Below are 22,965 nucleotides of genomic sequence, written 5' to 3'. Positions count from 1 at the left end.
GCAGCTTCAGGGCACGGGCAAACTGACGTTCTCGACTGGAGAACGGAACGCAGCGTACATTTGCGCCGAACTGGGCGACCTTGCAGGGACAGCCACACTGTTCCAGGGCAGCGCGAAGATGGGGATGGGTCGAGTCGCACGCGTCAAGCTGGTTGTAGCGGTGTAGGCGCAAGAGAAGCTACTAAACGAAACAAAATGACTATTGAGACATAAGCCTAGTGTCCCATTACATGCTTTAAGTACCTGCAGACTGAAGGAATGCATTGGACACGCGGGTTATACCCCAAGTTGTGGTAATGGCAGGCGGGGCTTGACGCAGTTATTGTGGCGCATTCGAGCCATACCAAGTTCGATCTTGCTCGTGATGTCCTGGGGGCTGAGGTGGGGCTGGGGACTGGGGAAAAATGGAACGGATGGAGCATATGCTCTTTTTTGCGTGTACATTGGGAGCTCACAGTATAGCTCTCATTTCTTAAAATGTGTACCGATTCCATTGACTAAAATAATGATTGGCCTTTTTTAGCGGGTTTGTCGCAACTGTGCTCATGTGGTTAGTCAAATTGCATCCGCTGGCTCCTCTGTTGCTCTGCCACCCGCGCATCCGCCCGTCGAAGAAAATTGCGCAGGCGACGAAAGGCGACACGTTGGCATCAAGAAAAGTGGACCGTATCTTCTGGGGGTGCTATCGCGCATTAACGTTTCATTTGACAGGAATGTTATGAACAGATATGAGCGCCTGCGCTGCATTCTAGCGGCTATTTTCTTTTTCCGTGTCGCAGCTCGAAGTTACGCTGGGGGCTCCATGTGCGGCTGCTGAACCTGTGTTCGGCTTCAGGACCCGATGTGATTTTCCGCACCGCCTGCAAGTCGGCTTCCCGTTTAGCCTGTCTCACACTTGCTGGTTGTCTCTGGTTTTTGTTTCATTGTATGATTGTCATGCCTGCCGCACACATGTTGATTTCGCAGCGTGGGAGGTAAAGGTGCGAGCAGTACAGCGGATAAAAACTAGGGGTCGCCGTCAGGTCATATCACCGTTCACACGGTTGTCGAACCGAGAGTAGGTCTCATGAGAGTGGCCGAATCTGATTACGTCGTCGCTCTGAGAGTTTTTTCACAGAAGCTGCTGATGGCGGAGCCAGGAGGTGAGCGCTCCTCTATCCTCCTGCCCTCTTGATTTTGAGGGGTACCTCTTCTCTCGCAGGACCAGCTCGAGAAGGGCCGCTGAAGCATGCTAGGTGGCTACTGAGTAACTGCAACCTGAGCCAGCGAACCGTTGGCATTAAATTTTGCACGTCCGGCGAGGATTCGAAGGGGCGATATATTGGCGCTAAGTACGTGTACAGGGTCAGGGGATGGCGGAGCACCGGTCGTCGGGGGGGAAACTAGAGGCCCCCGCCAATGCCGCGGCGACGCTTTCACCCCACACGGAGTCGTTATCGAGGAACATTAAGGGGAGCAGTTCCTTCCGCGGTCGCACAGGCGCGGCCAGCATGGAATCAACTTCTCCAAATTTGGCACCCGGCGTCAGCAAAGGCGCGTCCGCCGCGCCGGCTGACGGCTTGAGTGGTGAAGCGCCTACGCAGCTGAAATCCATTCTCATCAACCGTCAGGCGAGGAACCCTGCAGATGGCAAGGATGAACAGGGCACGCGCCTACTGAAGCTTCCTGCAGAGGGAGACGACGACGCGATCACGGGGCAGAGTTTGGCTTCTGGGCCAATGCCCTCGCAGTTCGTGCGCAAGCGACGGGGTATCAGAGAGTGTTGGGATCGGTTGATTAACTTCATGATGCCCCTGTGGGAGAACGAGGTCAACTTCGTTTTGAAGGAGGAAGCCGAGAGGCAAGCCTTTACCGAGAATGGCTTGCGACCAATTCGATCCAAGACGGCCCCTTTTGCAACAAAGTGTGAGCCGATGCCCAGACATGATCGCTTGCTGAAGAACAAGAGTTACCTAGCAAATAGTATGAGGATGGACCTTCAGTGGAACGCAGAATTCCCCTGTGGAGACTTCGACAGTGCTTGCGGGATGAAAGGCGTACAACAGCGTGTTTTTGCCTAGCCATGAACGGCCGGCTCTATTGAGCGGCGGAGAAACGGGCACCACTGCATTGTTTGTGGTTAGCCCTCAGCAACTTTGCAAAGAGGGGGAAGCGCAGTACGCACTTTGTTTGCGAGGTCAGGGAAGCATGATATCTACTTCACTGGTTCCACCCCGTCGGTAACTGCGAAACTGAGCGCCTGTTACTCAGGATACACTCGTTCGCGTTGCCGCCTGTTGCCTCATGCTGTTGCAGGAATGCCATGTGTTTCTCTCATTATCGCGGCGGCGAAAGGGCTTGCGTGCTTGGGTCTATGCGTGAATTTTATGTATATTCACTGAGCGACGCGTCGCCAGTATAGCAGCCGGGGAACGAAACTGCGTCGACGAATGCCGTGCCTGTGAAATGATTTTGCGGCTTGCTCTCTGTACTGCGGCTGCAGCGATGAAAATGCAGGAGACAGCGGGGACCACAGTAAAGAGTGTCGGATCGGTGGCGTCAGCAGCGTCATCTCTGACGAGTACTCTGCAGGTGAAACGGCGGCCACTACGCACGAGTATGAGCTTTTGTGGTCTTCGATTTCGGGACAAGAGGATGGAAGAGGAGTTCGTGTTCAACAACAATCGGTTGTTCAAATATAGGAATGCCTTTGCAGGCTTCCTTTGCTTTATTTCCTGTCTTGCCAACTATATTATTCTGTCGCTCTCTACAACAACTGGCGTCATCCTCTACGGATCAGTTCCAGCCGTCGTCGGTTTTCATGTCTTGGTCAATTCTTCCTTCGTCGTGATTGTTTGGTTCATGTTCGTCTATCGCATGCCATTTTTCCGCAATTATCAGGAACAGACGTCATACCTTGTCGCCTTATCGGCATATGGCGTAGTCTTCGTGTACGCAGTACTTGCGAAAATTGACCTTTACTGGGGAGATGTTTGGCAACATATTGGACAGGATTTTCTTCCTAACACCCTGCTGTTCTACAAGAATCCCGAGTATCCTCATGTGAATGATACCAATGATCCCCGTTTCGTTATTTATATATTGCTGAATGAATTCATGTTGAGTGCCGTCTGCGATTCTTATTACTTCGTCATTACTCATATCTTTGATTCCATCTTGCCGTCAAGGAGTCGGTATGTTCTAGTATATCAAACGATCCTCATCAGCATGAGCTATCTCGTCACCTTGCTCGGCGCATGTAGATATCCCTTACTGCTCTACCCGGCGTAAGTCTGAAATCGCAATATAAGGCTTTTTTGCATTCGACGGATTGACCGCCGCTACTCGGGGTGCGGACGAAGGATGGATAGCGATGTTCATTGCATCGTGTTGGCTTCCATAATGTCTGACGGGACAGTTGTGTTCAAAATGAGTGGCAGTGTTGCGAGTCTTCATTCCTCACACGCCCGTGCGGACTCGTGTAGACTGGCAAGCACTAAATTCCGCTGACTGTGCATTCGTCTGCTAGTAATTAGAGAGGGACACAGTGATTACAACAGAGCATTGTACGTTGGCATGGCACCTGGTTTTCCTCTTCTCGATTGTGTATTTTTCCGGCACCATCACTTCGGAAAACAGACACCAGACGCACCAGAGTCTCTATGTCCGATTTCCCTGTGTTCTGCAGGTTCATAAGGCTAAATGCTATGCTAACGTGCTACGTGGTCGGCCTGGCGGGCGAGTTCATGGCTGAGGTACAGCGCCGCGGTCTGTTCTTCGAGTGGTATGTAAGTGAAACCACCACTACGCATAATCAATTAAAGGTGACGAGACGCGTCCATAGGGATGCGGATTGTCCTCTGCGATACAATGCGGGTGGGCGAGCGAACGTTCCCGGTCTACGATGTGCTTGCGAAATGAAGGTTAGGGGTGACACAAGCCTGATAGTTTGGCGTGCCTTGAGGCGCTCCTTTTGTTCCCACTACATGGATATTCGGTGTTTGTTGCCACCAACGAACGGACGCAGCTCGGGATACCGCGGTTTCATGATTTGTTCGGCGACGGCAGTACCATCCTGAGTGACGGGCGGGGGGGGGAGGGGACTGTTTGCAACGTTTTCGGCACTGTGGCTCGCTTCGCCGCGTGGGTGTGCATTTTCCAGATGATGAGGAAGAAACTAAACGAGGTTCAACGCGAGAAAAAAAAGGCAAAAAGGAAGCACGCGACAAGTGCACTGGATGATTTGCGCGCCACTATCACTGAGGTAAATCACCCAGCTCGGATGCTTACACGGAGTTTCAATCCAGGCCCATGCAGCGAGCCATCTCGGACACCGCCTTTCTTGCAGGAAGAGATCGCGCAGTCCTTCGCCTTGCTCCAGTGTTAATCCACACGTGCAGGCGTTCCAGAGTTTGCAGAGCGCGTGCGGGCGATAGCAACCTCTGTATAACTGTGCGCAGAAGGCCGCGGTATTGTTATCTGTCCTTTTCTTCACTTCGACTTGTTCCGTGTACTGCGCATTCTCATCGCCACAAGCAATTGCCAGCCTGGGCCTAGCGCCTCTGGACAACTGAGTGTCGTGGTGTTCTCGATCGTGCAGATACGAAACGTTCTTCTACAAGCCAAGATCCGGTGTAAGGAATACGATGTGTCCGCTGAGATCAACCAAGTCCTGGAGCTTGTGGAGGACGCCTTGAAGGTTCTCGCGAACTCGTGGAACTTGTATTCGGTCCAGGTGGACGAGTCCCTGCAGCAAGAAGTGAGTGATGATCTGCTTTTGGTTTTACGAGTTGGGAGGAGCGGTGTGGCAAAGTTGCATTGTATGGTCAGCTAATATTTGGAGTTCTAATCCTCGGATGTATAGATGTATCGGAGTGTGGTGGGAACACCGTCGGCGCCCTACTCGCTGAAATATGCGCCGCGTACGCGTCGACACTACGGCAGTCTGCCAGAATAGATGGTCTCATCGTTTGGTCCAGTGGACTGCGGAGCGGCGAGAGGCGTGGGCGTAGGGTACTGTACACGGTATCGCCGCGGGCGGGTCTGGAAACTATGGACGCTGAGTTGTGCTAGGTGTTCCTTTGTTCAGGGATTCATCAAAGCGATGGACGTGGAGCCGAGGGTCAAAAGAATATGCCTTGTTTCTGGGCCGCAAGGCTCGACGCGGACAATAGTCAAGAGCCTGCGAGAGACGGCTGCCTCTTGTTCTCGCTCAATGGAAGTCCCGCTAGGTAAGCAACGCTTTCCGCGCTTCATGCGGACGTTCGGCACACTGTTGAAGGAGTTGGAAGGTATGCTTTGTTCGCGTGCGTATCGCGAAGGTGCAGTGGTGCATTGGCTCGACACCGCAACAATACGAGAGTCAAAACTCGGTGAAGACTAGGTTCCGATGTGTCGATCTCCGTGGACCGGTGTCTGCTGCGCCTTTTGCTGGAGGTTTTGTGGATGTATTGTCTTGGAATGCCGCCGGATAGCGGTTTGCTGCATTTCTGGGAAGACAGAACAATCCACACAGTCGTCCACAGTGTTATAATCGATTGCATGGTGAATATAACTGGGCTGCACAAGAGGACGTACGGGTGCGAGCCACAGTTAGCCGCCATTCGGAGTGGTTAGGTATGCGTCTGTTCAGCCGTCGAAAATCAGGAAGCCGCTGGGGTTTTGGCGACAAGGCACGTAAGTCGAAAATCAGAGACCTTGTTTGTTCAGTGTGGTATTCGCTGTCCCCCAGGTAGAATTTGTTTGCAGTCGCTCTGTTGTGCGATTCAATACCTTTTTTGCTCGCTAGCTGTCTCTATAGACGAAGTCAAACCGGTGAGATATCTAGGACTGTTCAGTTCTGTGGTGGCTTTCATGCAAGGCTGCGCGTGTGTAGAGGGTTATCTACGCGTGTACGGCGACTACTTTACGAGCTTGCTGTGTATGTTCTTTGGTCAGTTCATGTTTGCCGTTGGCTGGTGTACCACTTTTTCGTTTGTCTTGCGCGTATGTTGTCAGACCATGGACCTTCTTCCGGTTGTCGGCGTCGACTTCAGCTACGACATCCTGCGCGTAAGTCCGCGAGTTGAGAAACATCAGAAGTGGCGCCTTACTGGCTACTGATTGAACAGCAGCAACTTTTCCGGTCGCTGTATTGTACGGCTGATTGACGCAGCGCAGCCGCCAAGGCGCCGTCTGAAACTGCCGCATTATGTGCGCAGACTTAAGATTTACTCCATGCTGCGTCATTCGCATGATATGAAGCTGATATTATGGTTTCGTGCAAGTATACATGTGTGTCTCGAGTTCCTGTGATGGCGGTGTGATCGCAGTTCAGCAAAGCGTGTCCTGACTCCGTTCTTCTCGAGGTCGGCTACGCCATGCTGAGTCGACCCGTCGCTGACTGGGGGTGTGACGATACGGTTCTTCGGGAGTTTCTACACACAGTCGAAAGCCTCTATCGTGATAACCCATATCACAGCGCAATTCATGGCGCAATGGTAAGAAGCGGCAGCTCGGAGCAGTACGTGCTAGGGTGGCGTCGGGAGATTACTTGGCGTATGCAGTGATCGCCTAAGGGTATGTAGCTATGATACCTCGTCGCTCATACTCCTGTGGAGACACGATCTGCCTTTTCAGGGGAAATGAGATGTAGGACGCGTGGCGACATTTGCTGCTGCATGGTGCTGCATGCTCGCGAAACCTGCACTCGTGATGTTCGCTTCCAACTGAGCACTTCGTTGTTCGCCTGCGGAGGTGCCGGTCGGGGTCCTCCGACGATCGCCGATGCGTGTTTGTGTGGGCTTGTGTGCAGGTTGCCCATTCAGTGGGTTGTCTTCTGCGAGGCCTGGGAGTCTATCGCGAGTAAGCAGCAGTGGTCTTTGCCGTGCACTTAGTTCTCCTCGGGGAGAGTCTGGATCGCCACAGAGGAACGCACCCCCCTGCTGGCGTCCCTACGTTCGAATCGCTCTCCGCGCCTACTGTTCTGACCCGTGCAGGATGAACTCTGTGGCCACAACTTCCTGTGCAGTGGCTGCGCTGTGCCACGACATCGGCCATCCGGGAAGGAACAACAATTTCTTCGTCGCCTCTGGCGCGCCGCTGGTAAACTGCGTTTTCGCGCATCGAGCGTGTGAGAAGGCGTCGTGTCTGCAGGAGGCGACACGACAGTGCGCACGGGACACTGTGGCTGAAAACAGCGGCTCAGAGCCTGTGGGGCTGCTCAAGCTTTCAGATTCGACCTGCAGGCGTTCGATGTGCGCACCCATTCGTCATTTGCCACTCTGGCGACTGCTACGCGCGGCTTGTTGATGTGTTGCCCTCGTTTCGTGGGCGTAGACTGCAGGCGTGCGTGGAGTCTGTGGGCGAGCCGTGTTGCCCCCCTAAACCATAAACCCTAAACCCTAGTACAAGCCGTGCGGTGTGCGGAAGCGTTCTGTCCGGGGCCTGTAGGCGGTGCTCTACAACGACAAAGCCGTTCTGGAGAACTTCCACTCCGCTCTCGCGTTCCGCATCCTTGGCAGGCCCGAGTGTAATGTCTTCGCCTATCTCACTGATGCCGTACGTGTCCGTGGTTTGCCCGATGTCAGCACGATGTGACTCTACCCCAATCCTAGACTCGCCATCTTTACGTCCTTTGCAGAGCCATTGCTACCAGCGAATATCTGAATAACTACATGTAAAGTTATATATATATGTGATTATATACACATACGTATAATCTGTTATGTATATATATGTATATATCGACCTCATGTGTTGAGGCAAGTGTACTGCTTGGATAGATTATTTGAGATGGGCTTCTTCTCCCAATGGCTAGAGTGCTCACTGGGACTACATCTTAATAATGCATGGTAACAACAGACACATGAAAACCAACTGCTGAATCTGTCTAGTCCTTGCCGCGGACGCAGCGGCAATGCCGTTTTCATACGTTCGCATGAGTGGTGACGACTTGGTCCTGATGTTGCCTGCTGGTGTGACGTTAAAACGGCAACCCTGACCCCCTCAACTTTTTTTTTCTCGTTTCTCTTCAGGAATTCAAGGATGTCCGCGCGAATATGATCGACTTGATCCTCGCGACGGACATGAAGACACATTTCGATTTCCTTAGCCGCTTCCGAAACAGGCGCCAGGCGCCTGGGTTCAATTTCCATAAAGTACCCGAAGACCAATGGTGCGTCCCAGCTGCTAGGAAAAAACGCACTCCCTAATTATGTGCGATGTTGTACGGTATTTGCAGCAACGCCAAACGCACGATCGCAGTCGATCGAGTGCTGATTCCTGAGAAAGCGCCATCCAGGCCTCTCGGGCGAGCAGTTCTGTGTATTTCAGTCGGAGTGTCAGACCCATTTCGCGCCATTGTCTCGGGAGCTGGGTGTTTAGGCTTCGAGCCGTAGGCTCGAGTCTTTCGGGGGCTACTGTATGATTGAGAGAATAGCGGTGCTCCTCGGGAACAGGAGGCATTCCGCCCTTCACATTAGAAGTGGCTTCGCGGCAGATGGGAGTTTATAGCAAGAGTGGGCTCAGCGCTCCATATGCACGCCCACAACTCGGTCGGTTTCGGGGTTCACAGCGAGAAGTGTCCATTTTTTCCTACAGATGGTTGTTGATGTAGTGGTGTTTTCATAAATTACTTGCGTGGATCTGCATGATTTCTGCTTCCCTCCTGTGGGCTTGGGCCAGGATGACTGACCTGGTTCCCGCTGTCGTGCTGTGCTTGCAGGCTTGTGGCGGAGATCTGCATCCGCGCCTCTGATCTCGGACATGCGATGGTTGAGTGGGATCAGCACTTTGAGTGGGCGTCGCGCGTGGTGACAGAGTTTTATCTGCAGGGAGATCAGGAACGCCGCATGGGACTGCATATTTCGCCTCTTTGTGACCGAGAAGATCATTCTTCATTCGCCAAGTGCCAGCAAGGCTTCCTCGGCTACGTTGTTAAACCTCTGCTGCTCGAGTTGGCGGAGTGCGACCTTTCACAAAGGATCACGTAAGCCGACCGCGTGGCTCGTCCTCTCCTGAAAGAGTTTGCGCCAGACTGCACGGAAAGGCACTGGACATCTTCTAGTTCTTTCCTGGTGATTTCGTCCTCGCCTCACTGGATCACCAGCGAAGTTGTGATACCGCAGGCAGTGGGCTTGGAGCGTGCTTTCTCTGTGAGGTACGGATTTGATGTGGGTGCGGAAAGTTACGGGGTTTATGTTTTCATTCGGGAAGGGCTCGTGTGCGTGGAAAGAACTGCTTGTCTGATAGTGTGTTTTGTTTGTCGGTGTGCTTTCTCTCTCCAGGCCACAGCTGACCACCAACATCGACCGAAACATGAAGCGATGGGAGGCATTCACGAACCAAGAAATCACTGTGGTTTTGTCAGCCGCAGCGATGAAATACGATATGAAGTACCAAGAGGTGGATGCAAGCGTGGATGTCAGCCTTCTCACGGCCAAAGACATTTCAGGGCTAGACAAATCCGAAGACGACAACAGTCGTAAGTCTGCAACGCACGTGTGCGTCGCCCGGACGCTTGGTTAAGGTTTTCTCTAGTTTGGTCGTTATGTCCACTCGGTGCAAACATGATAGAAACGCTTTGCCATCCAGGCAGGCGTGAGCAATTAGCAGCTGAGACGCTGTCGGAACGCTGCCAAAGCACTTAGGGTGCCCACGTTTCTCGAAGAAGCTCCTTCCGCCATTCGTTGACTGTGTTTACCACGGGGAATTAGAACAGAATACCAAGTTCTTTGCCTGGAGGTTTGTTACGTTCCGTACAGTTGTAGGTAAAAGGTATGTTAGAGACTGCGGCGCTTGCACGCACAAGGAGGCTTTCGCTGTTCGCACTGCATACCGGCCAGTCGGCGTTTGGCCGAACGGTTGTCCGTGCTGAGGCCGATAGAGTGTCTCCGTGACGCCGCAGGAGAACTCTATTCAGTGGTAGGAATGTGCGTTTTGTGACGGGAGTGGCGGACCGTCTCTAGGTGTGGTTGCGAGGAAGGGGCGTTTGCGTTTGTTGACAGAGGTCTTTGTCCGGTTGAAAGCTACTCCTGCATTTCCTTTTTTCTGTTTGCGTTACCACCAGAGGGGCCGAATGGCCATCACAAATCCTTAGACAATTTGAAGTAAGCCGTTCTTGTATCGCATGCGGAACGGTGACCGCAAATTCTCTTCCGTGTTCCATGCATGTCTTTTTTCGGAGCGGGAGTAATATCTTGAGGGAAGTTCTTACGTGCCAACCGTGAATAGTAGTATTTTGTGCCACGGTGCGACGACTCGTTTTCTGTGAAGCACGTTCGACTGCATGTTTGCCCTGCTGTTCGCGTGCCTATGCTAATGCCTTACCGTGTGACTGAGGCGCAGACCGCAGGGTATGGTGGGTGGATGGAATGTGCATTTAGTGTCGATAATTGCTTCTGTGGAATCGCTCCCTCGCACGCCCTTACTTTGTCCCAAAGTGACTTACTCGGCTTAGGGACGGGATGAATCGAAGACGACTACGCGAGCGAGTCCCTCAGCTCTGCGTTGCCGTGCTGTGGCGTATCTATCCTTTCGGCAGATCGTCGGAGTCAGATGGAGGCCCGAGGCGAGGTGCTAGCTCCAGCAGTGCTACCGACGACGATGACCGCACTCTGAAACTTCAGCAGCAGCTTCTGCAGCAGCAGCAGGACTTTGAAATCCAGCAGCAGAACCTGATGAAACAGATCATCGAGCGGCAGGAACAAAACGCGGCTTTGGAAGAGCAGCTTGAACGTCACCGCTGCGAGCTGGCGAGGCAGCAATCAGAGATGCGGCGCCAAGAAAAGGCTATAGAACGCTTCAAGATGGAAGAGATGAAGGCACAGCCGTTCAACGAATCGAGCTTCTTGAAGCGGTTGTCGGGCAGTCGCAGGAAGACGATTATCGGGGCGATAACCGCGAATGGTCTTTTCGGCGACGCCGATGACGGAGAACTCGACAGCGAAGATGGGTTTTGAGGATGATGAAACCTAGCGTCGTGCGTCCTCTCGAGAAGGGGTCGCATTTTACTTGTCCATTTTTAACAGAACAGGCAGCCCCGCAGCGAAAATACGTGCGTGTGCTGAAGAACGGCGTGTGTATTGATTTACCGCCGTGGGCTCTGAAAGGCATGCCTCGCGGCGTCGGCAGCGAAGTGGCGGTGGTTTGTTACTCGCTGGTCGGACTGCGTGTGTGCGGAAGAGTGTCATTCACTGCCAGTTTATGACGGTCGCAGTGCTTCCGGGGCATCCGCTGGTTCACCAGTTATGCCAGGCGAATTTTCGCCTTGTCAGGTGTCTGATCCGCAGCCAGAACGACGACTCCATGGTCATGCAGAGGTGGAGACGCTATCCCAGGGAACCGTGGGGAAGACCCAAGAGCCCTTCTCGAAGGCTTCTGTCTGTCTGCCGCACCGGACTGGGGATTTTCTGCCACGTTTTGCGGATCTTGAGTTTTTTTGTTTCTCGCCGTAGCGCGGTCGCGCAAAGACGACGTAAAGAAGAATGGGCATGCGGACGGTAGTACGCAGTGAATGCTTGAGTCAGGCGGAGAACAGTGGGGCGCCGTGTCAGGGTGTCCATATTCGATATCTCGAGTTTTTTGGAATTCTCTGTTGCTTCGCCGACGGTTGGTTTTATTTTCACCTCGCAACGCTCGGTAGTAGTTTTTCTCTTGGCCGTTTCAAGGTCGTCTCGTGCGGGCATGCCTGACACAGGACCACCGCCTGCCCGCACATCGTGCACCCAGTCCCGAGTGTCAATTTGCCAGATGCGTTGGTGCATCGTCTCGCTGGAAGGCTATGTACGAAAGAACCCGTATGCAGCACCTGCCCTTCGTATTGGATGAGATAACGGAGATGTGGCGGCGGCATCCCTGTGTCGGGAGAGGAGACACGTGAGCTTAACGCTTTATTGGAGCACCTCCACCTCGGAAAGAGGTAATCAATTGCGTGACCGTACTGCCAACGCGGGTTGTCATACTCGCCAGCTCGCCACCTCGCGGGAGGGATTCATGTGACGGCCTGATCATGGCTGGGCCTGTTCGAGTGTAAGAAAGAGTTTGTGGATTCCACTTTTGTTGAACCAGGAACGATGAATCTGGAAGGAGGTGTGGCTCTGGGCGTTGTGTCTCTTACGGAAGAAATCTACTGGGTAGAGGAAGAACCGACTAACTTTCGGAGGCTACCAAGGTGTAGGAAAGGCGTATGGCATCGGCAGTGAGCTGAGCGTGCATTTGTGGGTTAATCAGACGGACTGACTGACGCAGCATCATGCGTGGCGTAATGTGTTTGTTGTCGGATGCGGTACATGTGCCGCTTTCTCGATTGTGTGTGAATAAGGAGAGTGTGGCTTCTGCAAGCGCCTTTTTCACGGGAAGTGACGGTGTTCGAGGCTGCGGGGGCACTTCTCTGGGTTGCACTGTCAGTGTGACATCGCCGTCTATTTTTTTGCTGATCATATGTGGGAATGGAAGGGTGTCGCTGCCACAATGAGAGGGGCGCCGACTCGAGCAAGCAGCTGGAGTCGGCGAGGGAGTATCACCTTGTGAGCGCTCTACTGGTTTCCTTGGCCCTGCTGGCGGTTTTTTCGCTTGAACGTGCATGCAGTCTTACCACAAAGACCCGACAACCTGGCGTCTGAAATATGTGCTGTAACGTTTCAATGAATCTGAATGTGCAGCGCTACGTTCCTTTGTCAAGTGCGAATGCTTTTGTAGACACTTGCGTGCTGGTCCAAGCAATCTGTAATGACATCAACAGTGTGTATCACTGCAGTGGCAGATATTGATATATGTAAACCATTTGCAGTTAAGGGCAACTGGTCCACAGGATCACAGTGGAAAATATTGAGTGCAGCGAAAGACAGCAGAGATTGAAGACTCTTGCTTAACCGACAACGAACAACGCGTTTTCCCTTCGTCGGCAGCACCACAGCGTCAGAGTATTCTGCAAACCGACACCACAAGCAGCAGCATAAGTGCTCGCAAACTCAGTTGTACCCACTTGTGAAGCACTGGTGATCGAGGCTGGTAGTCTGTTTTAAAGCCGATTCGGATGGGGCGGTGGCAGAACTATAGCCTGACGGTCCGGTGATGCCAGGGAGACCAACGCAGTGAGGAGGCGATTCTACGACAGACGAAACGCTCTGTGAACGAAAGAATTTTACGGGGAAGTGAGCGCGTCGGATGCAGAGTGCGCGCTAAGTTCGCCTTCTGCACTCTCATATAGTTACGCGGCCCCATTGGCGAAGGCACTTTTCACTGGCCGCTGCCCTTGTTGCACGATTCCACTGGTGGGAGGTTTGTCGATTACAGCTCTGGTGCCGCTGTGCAGCTCACGAGGTGCTGCTATGCCGCGTATATATGGTAGACTTTCGTTCGCTAGCTGCGCGTTGCCATTGCTTGCGCCGACTACCGTCTGCACGGGCGAATGCCAGATATGTGGTAGTGACGCAACAGAGCCGACGATGCCGGGTTTGGTGCGACGATAAGAGCTACACGAGACTTTTTAGAGCCTACTTTGGCCATGTATCGCAAAAGTCAGCTACAATGACTATCCATTCATTCATCAGGTGTGTGGTTTTCACATATGCTGACGGAAGAGGCCGCCACTAGTGCCACACATGCCGGACGCGACGCCACAAGCGAGAGCTCGAGCCCACTGACAAGTAGATGTCACGCGGGCAGTTCATAAAAGTCGAAGAAGCGCAACCAAAGAAGACGACTTCGCATTCTAGTTTTTTGAGCTCTTCCAACCACCCGCAGTCGAGCAGCTGCCAGCAACCATGTCCCCACACCGAAACTGTCAAGCGGATGTCATCTTGGAGGAGGCTTCGTCTTGCTTGGCTGGCTCGAGCACTAGTCTGCGTCCGTACAAGTGGCTCCCAGATAGACCGTCGAGGGCGTTCTGGGCCTCCTGCCTTGTGGCGAAATCGACAAAACCGAAACCTCTGCTGCGGCCCTCATGCTGTCGCGGGATGCACACGCGTGTGACATTCCCGTATGCAGAAAACAGGGCCCTCAGGTCCGACGCGGACGCCTGGAAAGCCAAGTTTCTAACCAGGACTTTGTGGGTTTGCGCTTTGCTCTTGACACCTCCGCGTCCCGTGCCCCAGGGGGTCTTGCCCGAGCTCGCTGAAGAGGCTTCGCTGCGTCTCCCCTTGGCGGCTTTCGAAATCGATATCTGCAGCGCATGAGCGTCAACCACCACGCCCTGCATGCGTTTGCACGCCGCCAAGGCGTTTGCTGCAGAATCAAACTCAACAAAGGCGTAACCCATGGACAGCGAAGAAGTGGTAGCCCCGCCGTCTCCGTTGTCGTTCCCGCACGTGGCGGATACTGCTCTCTTCTTGGTCATCAGCTTCGTTCGTCGCAGACCTTCACACCGAGAAAACACTTGGTTCAACGCCGCCTCCGAAGTCGCGAAGTTGACGTTCTTGACAAAGAGGCTCGCGCCCTGCACACTCTCTTCGAGATCCTCGGCAGCTGCGTCCGACGCTGCTGCATCAGGGATCGCGTCGACTTTGAGTTTCTTCGCAGACGTCACGGCCAACTGCTGCCGCGCCGGGGGCGCCGCGTTTCTGTCGGCTGCCCTTGCCACGTGCTGCTCAGCTTCTGCGGCGCTAGCGCCCTTTCGGCTCGACTTTTTCGCCTCCCCTGCACTCGCGGACGCTGCACTGTCTCGCTCTTCTCTCCCTGCGAGCCGCTTTCGCCTCTTCTCCGCTTTGCTCGGCGAAGGGCCGTCGCCGACAACCCGATCGGCGATTTCGGCCGCGCGTATCTCCTCGGCTGCCGCCTTTCGCGCTTGCTGCTTTTCTTCCTCGCGCTCCACGAAGACGTTCACCGGCGCCTTCTCAAGGAACAGAGGCACGCCTTTGTACTGGCGATACGCGAGGCGGCGGAAGGCGACTTCGGCGTCCTTCTCGCGCTCGTACTGCACGATTGCAACAGTCTTGGACGGCGCCAAGAGAAACCGCGCCAGTGGACCGACGCGTTCGAAGAGGCGCAACAGGTCCGCGCCGTCGACGTGCGACGTCGGCAGGTGCTTCACAATCAGCGTGTCTCGCGACCGGAGGAGTGACTCTCCGCCCTTCTCGAGGCCTCGCGCCCCTTCTGCGCTGCCGTTCGTCGTCTCGCCAGTCTTCCCGTTGCTGCTGGCAGGCGTCTGCTGGTACGCAGCGGTGAGGAGGTTGTTGCCACGTCGTTCAAACGCCTCGAGCGAGATCCCTTCCGACTTGATCCACGACTTGGTTTGGTTCAGCAGGTGCGCCTCCATCAGCGCCACAGTGGCTGCGGCTGTGCTCTTGCCCATGTCGTGTCCTTCGTTCCCAGCCTTCAGCAAACTGCCTTTCTTTCCACCTCCTTTGTCCCCCCCCAGGATCAGATCTGCCTTGTCGACTTGCAACTCATTCAGCACGGCGTCGGCAGCGGAGTTCGCGGAGACGTAGAGCAGGTTCCAGACCTTCTCCTCAGCGAAACGCGTATCCTGGTTGACCAGCTGCTCCAGTTTCCGCGCCTTGTAGCTGCTTCCCGCGATCTTTCGTCGCGCCAGGCGGTGCTCTTCGCGGAGTTGCAGACGCCGCTCGCGCTTCGTGTCGGGACGTGCCGGCAGCGCCCGCAGAAGGCGCCCCTGGAAAATGGAGCCGTTCACTCGGGACAACGCGGCGACTGCGTGCTCGGGGAAAACGAACGTGACAAAGCCAAAGCCTCGCGGCTTGTGTGTCTCTTCATCCACAACTAGGTGCGCCTCGGCGACCTCCCCGTACTCTTCACCCAGGGCCCGGAGTTCATCGACTGTCGTCGCGTAGGGGAGATTCTGGATCAGCAAACGGCCATGCGATCCCAGGAGGGCGAGGTCAAAGTCGTCGGCCGCGTGCGCGTCTGCCTCCGCGGCGTCATCACCCTTACGCCCGTTCGCAGTTCCACGGGAAGCCGCGTGTGTGTCTCCTGTCTTTCCGCCTTTCGCGGCCTGCGCCGCAGAGCACTCGCCCCCCTCTGGCAACAGCTCCGTCGCGCGAGCGCTCTGCTTGTGAAGCCACGCAAGATCGTCCTCTTCATCCTCGAGGGATTCGTCCGCATCTGCAGAAGCCAGAGTCTCGGCGGTCACGTGTTTCGCCTTTTCGGTCCTGCTGCGTTGCTTGCCGGTCGCCGAGGCATCACCAGCCGAGCTCTCCGAGTCGCTCTGTGAGTCGTTGCTGCTCTCTGCGTCGCTCGCGCCACCGAAGACCACGCGAGTGCGTACGCCGGAGACGCCTGCCTTCCGAGCCCCCACGGATTCCTCCTCGACGACATTCCCTCCCTGCCCTGTGGAGCCTCTGGACACACGGTTCGCGGACGTCGCATGCATCGCTGTGCCAGGCGGCGCCGCCTTTCCGGCCCCCGCCGCAGGCTGCTTCGCCCCGGGGGGTTTGTGTTGACCTGCAGCCGCGCTCTGCGTGCCTTTGTCTGATGCATAGGGCGTCTCGCGCGGCAGCGCGTAGGAGACTTGGACTTTGCGCGTGTGAATGAAGGTCTCGTGGAAGTGCTCCTTGACGTTGACCGCTTGCTGCTGCGTCTTGAAGCCAACGAAGGCGCACTGCCGACTCTTGCCCCGTTCATTCCGCAAGAGACATACGTCTGTGATCTCGCCGCCGAGAGAGGACAGCTTCTGCTTCAACTCCGCCGCTGTGATATACGGTGGAAGATTCTTCACGATTAGACGGGAACACCGGTACTCCGCAGGCACGTCGACAGCTCGGTCCAACCAGTGCGCCTTACCGCTCTGCCGCTCTCTTCTCTTGTCTTTTCGCGCCTCGGAATAATCCTTGCCGCCCTTCCTGGCTGGAGCCTTCTTCCCGTCCTCTCCCTCCTCGTGGGCAAACATGTCCATCTTCTTCCCGAGTTTTCCGCTTCCTTGCTTATCGCCCTCTCTCCGCGCCGCGCCGTCTTTCCTGTTATCGCGCACAGACTCCGACGAGGCACCATCGCTGCGGAAACTGGTCGCCTCCTCTCGGTCGGCGTTCCCTCCTCGTTGACTCCCTGTCTGGTCGTGCTTCTGCTGACCGCGCGATAGATCTCCTGAACGCCGTGGCGTGTCCGTTAAAGCTCCTGCGTCCCGAGAGTCGCCTCGAAACTTCTTCTGAGACTCTTCCCTGCCAAGCACGCGGCGCCTCTTGTTCTGTTGGAGGCCTTTTTCGCTAGAAAAGTCGTCAAGCTGGTCAGCACCGCCGTCCCCCCCGGAGTCCGGTGCCGCCCCTTTAGAACGGAGTTTCGCGGCAGCCTCGCTTTTCGAGCGACTGCGCTTCTTCGCCTCCGCCATCGTCCCTGGTTCTCAGGAATCACGCCGGAAGCGGCAGCAGGCGAAAAGTCAGGCAAACGAGAGAAAGCACCAGGCTTTTTATAGAATGAGAGAGGAAACAGACGTGGCTAGGCGGTGCATATAAACAGGAGAGATCCCTACGATGTATGGGAGGCATGTGCTGCCTCAGGCGCGCGCATGTCGCTGCGCTGTTGAAGACGACCCCACATAAAATTAGACAAGAAGGCGGAAATCGGAAACCTGGCAGGTCTCGTACATTCAAATGCAGACACAGCTCTTAGGTAGCTGAACTGAGAAAAGCATGCATAGGACAGAAAAGAAAGTCAGAGCCAGGCAGCTGCGCCCTACGTTGACCTCCTGCGAGCTCGCAGAGGAAGAGCGCAGAGGAACCAGATAATGAGCGAGCATTCGCTCGTAACGGCTCACTCCCCTCGCAGAAACAGTGCTTCATGGCATCAAGTTTGTAAGAGGAAAATTCTGACGTCTATCCCGACGAGCGTGCCGTGACTGACCGCATGAGTTGTGGGCGGCCAAGTGAGTCGACCTCGCAACCCGCGTTGCCACATTCTCTCTGCATGCAAGCATAACGCATGCCGGACCTTCAAGGGACGCGACGAGGTACATGTGCTAAGAAAATGGCAAATACTGCTGCAGTTACTCGAGTGGCGTCTCCCCACGGGTCCGGTTGAAACCACAAGGACTAAACATTGCTGTTTGTGGGCGGATAGATAGGCTGTGCTGCTAGCCTTCTTCCAGTCTCGCGCCTTGGAAGTTTGCCAGCTGCTTTCAACAAAACAAATCTGCCAGAACTAGGCCTCCCGGCCTCACGTAGAGTTGGGAGGGCCGACAGAAGGATACAAGGTTGCTTGCGGCTCCGCTGAGCTTCCTCTAAAAGAAACAGACTCCACATGTAGCCAAGGATAGTGTCGGCATTGCCCATGGTATGGAGCCACGCTAGAGTGCGAAGTAGGGTTCACGCCGTTGCACCGCGCAAGGCGGATTGCAGAAAATGACCCATGGGCTACATCCTAGCGCTCTTATTGCATTTATACAGGACGGACATGCTAAATGAAGTGGCAGTGCAACTGGGTGTCGGTATCGAATGACATGACGCCTTAGGGGTACGGTAACAAGATGGCGGACGCTTCCCGCGCCTCGTACAAAAATAGTTTGCTGGTCTGCGGATGGGTTCGTTTGGTTTCTCAAGTTTCATTCATACAGCGGGAAGTCCTCGAAAACTCTCAGAGCCTGACATACTAACAGGAATTCGATCTGTACATGAGAAAAAGCGTAGAAAAACAGCCTACTCGTCGGTATACGACGCCGGTCCAAAGCGTCTCGGATCTTCTGCCTAGCTTCTCAATCATGCGGTCCACACGCATCCTGTTTGCGACACCAATGCATCACTGTAACATCTGTATAACGGATCAAACTGCGCAGCATGACGCGCTATGGTCGGCGCTCTAAGCGACTCTGCCTGAGGCGTTTTGAAACAACTCTACGTTCCGGAAACACGACCTCGCTTGCACCACCACGTGACCCGCGCAGAGAGGACCGTCACCCTCCGCTTGCCGAAACAGCATGTTCGAGGGCAACTGCACACCGACCGAAACACACTTGGTGGTTCCATCGCTGCTGTCAGTGCCGTCAAGTCGACAAGAGCGCAGCTTCAATAACCTGATTTCGAAGTGCAAAAAAGAGCGAGGGCATTTTGGCTTCTTAAGCCAACGATAACTCGTGCCTGGCTCGTTCGACAGTGTCGCTCGGGCAGCCTCAGCGACTACCGAGAAACAGTTGACAAGCCCGTAGGTAAGCAAGCGCGGCCGCGTCGGCATGCCGGCAGTCGACGTTTGAGTGTTGCATGCGTGCACAAGATGCGATCATACCAGAGCGGCCTACGAAAAGTCCTACTTGAAGCTCAAATAGCCTACGTGCGCGTGCGTTCGATCGGTGGAACACGCACCGGGAGAGGCGCGTTCTATTCTACAGTACTACTTCCTTCCCGCGTGCATTTTTTGAGGCTCTTCAACACAGACCGGCAGATGAGTTTGTGTAGCTTCCACCCTCCAAGCTGTGCTTGGCAAAGTGCTCAACGTCGACGGCAGTTTACCGCCCGCCCGCGCGACGCTGTCTACTGCAGCACGGTATAGCGTCTCACTCTCTTCGTGAAACTGACCGCGCCGCGGACAGCCCTGCGACACCTCTCCTCGCCGACTAGCCTTTGGATTCATATTCCGCCGTCAGCCTCATGAACGTCGCGGCCATCAAACCCAGGTTTTTTTATTACAACGCCAAGTCAGTGCAGACCCGCGCACACAACGCCCTTCCTACAGGGCATCCGCTGACACACGCGAGAAACGGAAAACAATTACTGCGCGCGGGCTAGCACACCACACACACCTCACAACATTAACCAACACATCCGAATGCGCGCCAACGCCAATAAAGATACATAGGAGTATGTATTCGTCTGCGCGCGTTAAATCCCCAGGCACTGACAGGCTACACGCCTCTTCAGCGAGATGGCACCCGCCTGCCTTCTCTTTTCATTCCCTGCAGTTGTGCCATCGCGACCGCACACAGCACACCTGAAATCCGCTCTTAAATGCATTCAGACAATTGAACGATGCAGCAAAACTCGGCAGCAGATCGCCAAAACTGAGCGGCGGGCGACCCGCAAACTGACAGACGTCTCGGTTCGCAGGCGCCCGCCGCACACAGAAACGCGCATGGACGCATGCGCTGTCAGAAGTCCACAGCGGGAGAGGAGAGGAGACATAAACGGAGTCCCTTAGGATATTCAGAAGGGCGAGAAACTAAAATTGCCCCTCGGTCCGGGAAGGACTCCAAGAGCTGTACGGTGTCTTTGACGTGGGAAATCAGAAAACAAGAGACAGTCATGATACCTGGTTCCCTCTGGAAACCCACACACGCATAATATATACATGCATGCGCGCTCCTGAAAACAGGGACAGCACGACCGTATACTGAGGAAGCAGAGACGATTCCTCCGTGCGAAGGACATCCTTCCTGCTACACCTGTGCCAGCGTCCGCCTTAGGACAGGGTATCGATCAAAGAAGACTGCACCGTCAGATCGTCCACGAGGTTCAGTTTCTGTTGATTTCGCGTCGCAATCTTGAAAATGCGCTCTACCACGGCCAGCTCAGTCGCAGTCGTGTCCATGCCGCAGAACGCCGCCCAATCGTTCGCAATGAGCCCTGCAGCGCCAAAGCCCGCAAGCACAGAAGCAAGCCAGCATGTCAGGAACCGGACGACGAGGCGCCTGCTGCAGGCTGCCGGAAAACCCCAATCGCTCCTAACCTTTTTAAAATGCGAAATGCAGTTGGACGCGAACTCGAGTGGACGTACCCGCGCCGACGAGATCTGAGCCACGGTTGATCGTTCCAGCCGTGAGAGGCACCTGAATCAGCTGCGAAAGCTCCTCCATGTCTTCCACCGGCGTCATGACGTGTACCTGCAGGTCCGCACAAACACGAGAGGAGTGCAAAAAAAGGCAACTAAACGACACGCGAAAATTAAAGTCAAAACATCCTAAGAGGGCAAGTGAACGACACGCGGGAACCAAAGTCACCCCATCCTGCCGCGTGCCACTCTGGGGCCTGACTTCGTCGCCGGTTCCGCTGTGCAGCCCTCCACCTCCAACTTTCTTGCCTCTACAGACGACTGGAAAGCGTGCCGCCGTCAGACACCCCTATAGATAGGCAGCCGCCTGCCTACACTCAGAGAGCTCCCTGCCCTGGGAATGCGCTGGACGTCCTGGGAGGACGAGTCCCCAGTGCAGCCAAGCAGAAGAGGACGCGCGCTGCTCGCTCTGGGCACACTTGCGCACAGCCTGGAGGTCACCACTGCGTTGGTCGCCGCTGAGGAACCTGAGAACGTTTCCCCCTCGAGGGGCGAGTCTTTCGAGGACTTTGCACTTACGAGGCCGCCTTGGTTGGTGAACTGGCAGTAGCTGCCCACGAGGGTTTGCTTGCCGATGGTGGCGCGGAAGGCCTCGACGCCGAGCACGTCCTGGATGATTTCTTCGGTTTCCTTATCCATGTCGGTGTGCAGCAGAGCCACGTAGTCGTTGCAGGCGACGTTGTTGCCCAGGGCCGACAGGCGCTCTTCGACGCGGCGAATTTCCACCGAATCCGGCAGCGAGTTCCGCAGGTGCTGCAGCTCCTGGTCTGTCGTGATGGACGGCACAATCAGGCCCCTCCGGTTGCCTGAAACGCAGACGCGGAAACACGACACCATCCAGACATGCAACGCGCCGCAGGCAGGCAGGTACACACACACGTTTGTTTGCAGTCCGGGAAGTCCGCTCCAAAAACGAGGCGCTCAGCTCGCTCAGACAGAGCGGAAACCGGATGCTTGCACAGCGCAGGAGATACACCAACGTCGTGAAGGCCAGCAGAGCGAGAGAGCACAGGCAAACGGACCGCCGACGTAAAACGGAGTCTGCAGTCGGTTCGCCCTCGCCTACTCACGAGGAGAGATACAGCAGTCAAGAAGGCACCATATTTTTGCAGGCTTACAGATATGGAATGCCGATGCACTAGTCATCGTCTGCCGCTTCTGTGACCGCCACGGAGGCAGCCACGGTCTCGCCAGCTTTCCACGTCCCACACACACGGACGCATACTATCAGGCGGCCGGCGCCGGAAAGAAGGAGAGGATTTGCATCACCATTCCCACGAAGATTCGAATATCCACGCGCACAGCATGCATTGAAACTGCGTCACTTACCCACGCACACGCGTCCAATGACTCTGGTGCCGCCGACAGTTGCATGCACGACGGGAATGTGAGGGGCGAGCTCCGCCTCAAGGGTGCTGTAGAAGTGCTCCGAGCCGCCGAGAGCGACCAGGCAGTACGAGTTAGTCAGCTTCGCGAAGACGCCGACCTCGTTGCTCGACTCAAATTGGGCACCTAAACGACACATAGGAAAACCATGTCCGGCATATGAAGGTGAGTCAGTGAAAACAGTGATTACATAGGTATATTTACCTAGTGACTGCATACTCTGAAAACGGAGCAAGAGACGCATCGCTTTGCCGCAACCTTTGAAGGACGCCAAAAAAAAGACTTGTACTGACGCTCGATACAGGGCGTCCACACGTGGACGGTACACTTCTGCTGAAATACAAGCGTATTACGTGGCCTCTAGGCTTGTTTCGACGAACTGGTATTGTTAACCGACAGAAACCGAACCTCAAAGAAAACTCTGCATCCACAGGTGACTTCATATGCGTATCTACATGCACTAGCCTGAGCCCGCCTTGCTGCTCATTCTTTTCTCGTCATTTACTGCTTACGAGCCGCCATTTTGCCAACGCAGCTAGCGATTGCAGCGGGCGTTGAGTCCTTTGTACTTAACGTAGGACCGCGAGCTCCACGAACACGGCTCTCGAGAAAAAAAGAGCTGGCAACGAGACTTGGTGCTGATGGCAGCCACGACGGCGCTCAGATAAGAGCTCGACAAATCGAAGTACGGGATGGGGAAGCGACGAAACGCCACAGAGGAGACGAGGAAATCCGCAAAAAGGTCTAAGCGTGATATTGAAAGTAGCGTGCGAGGCGATGTTGCCTACGAGACCAAGCCCTGCGTGCTTGCAAACAACTACGAAAATCGCAACAGCTATTTGTGGGTAAGCGTCACTTTGGCGGTCCCTCAGCCGCTGTTCTCCCGCGGCGAAAAAGAGTGAGGACCTTTAGTTGCGC

At 55.0% G+C, this 22,965-nt stretch overlaps 3 protein-coding genes across 3 annotated transcripts; 1 reads left to right on the top strand and 2 right to left on the bottom strand.

Annotated features, from left to right (window-relative positions):
* Positions 1–1,352: 1,352 nt before the first annotated feature.
* BESB_044630 (3'5'-cyclic nucleotide phosphodiesterase domain-containing protein) lies at positions 1,353–10,919 on the top strand (the record flags this gene model as incomplete). Its single annotated transcript, XM_029362914.1, has 17 exons — positions 1,353–1,962; positions 2,483–3,266; positions 3,668–3,767; positions 4,142–4,243; positions 4,580–4,738; positions 5,069–5,210; positions 5,768–5,793; positions 5,977–6,030; positions 6,291–6,458; positions 6,773–6,822; positions 6,957–7,062; positions 7,411–7,518; positions 7,995–8,134; positions 8,684–8,947; positions 9,246–9,442; positions 10,028–10,067; positions 10,502–10,919. 17 exons carry the CDS (start codon positions 1,353–1,355, stop codon positions 10,917–10,919), a joined length of 3,468 nt encoding a protein of 1,155 aa, XP_029220280.1.
* A 2,825-nt stretch (positions 10,920–13,744) lies between these two features.
* BESB_044620 (RNA recognition motif-containing protein) lies at positions 13,745–17,236 on the bottom strand (the record flags this gene model as incomplete). Its single annotated transcript, XM_029362913.1, has 1 exon — positions 13,745–17,236. The coding sequence occupies one exon, from the start codon at positions 17,234–17,236 to the stop codon at positions 13,745–13,747; it is 3,492 nt and encodes a 1,163-aa protein (XP_029220279.1).
* Positions 17,237–20,292: 3,056 nt separating this feature from the next.
* Positions 20,293–22,264, bottom strand: BESB_044610 (putative eukaryotic initiation factor-6; the record flags this gene model as incomplete). The annotated part of the gene is made up of 5 exons (XM_029362912.1): positions 20,293–20,456; positions 20,608–20,713; positions 21,181–21,467; positions 21,991–22,173; positions 22,252–22,264. 5 exons carry the CDS (start codon positions 22,262–22,264, stop codon positions 20,293–20,295), a joined length of 753 nt encoding a protein of 250 aa, XP_029220278.1.
* Positions 22,265–22,965: the final 701 nt, after the last annotated feature.

Source organism: Besnoitia besnoiti, chromosome III, assembly GCF_002563875.1.
Source record: "Besnoitia besnoiti strain Bb-Ger1 chromosome III, whole genome shotgun sequence".
Lineage (NCBI taxonomy): Eukaryota > Apicomplexa > Conoidasida > Eucoccidiorida > Sarcocystidae > Besnoitia > Besnoitia besnoiti.
This window is presented reverse-complemented; position numbering and strand designations above follow the sequence as displayed.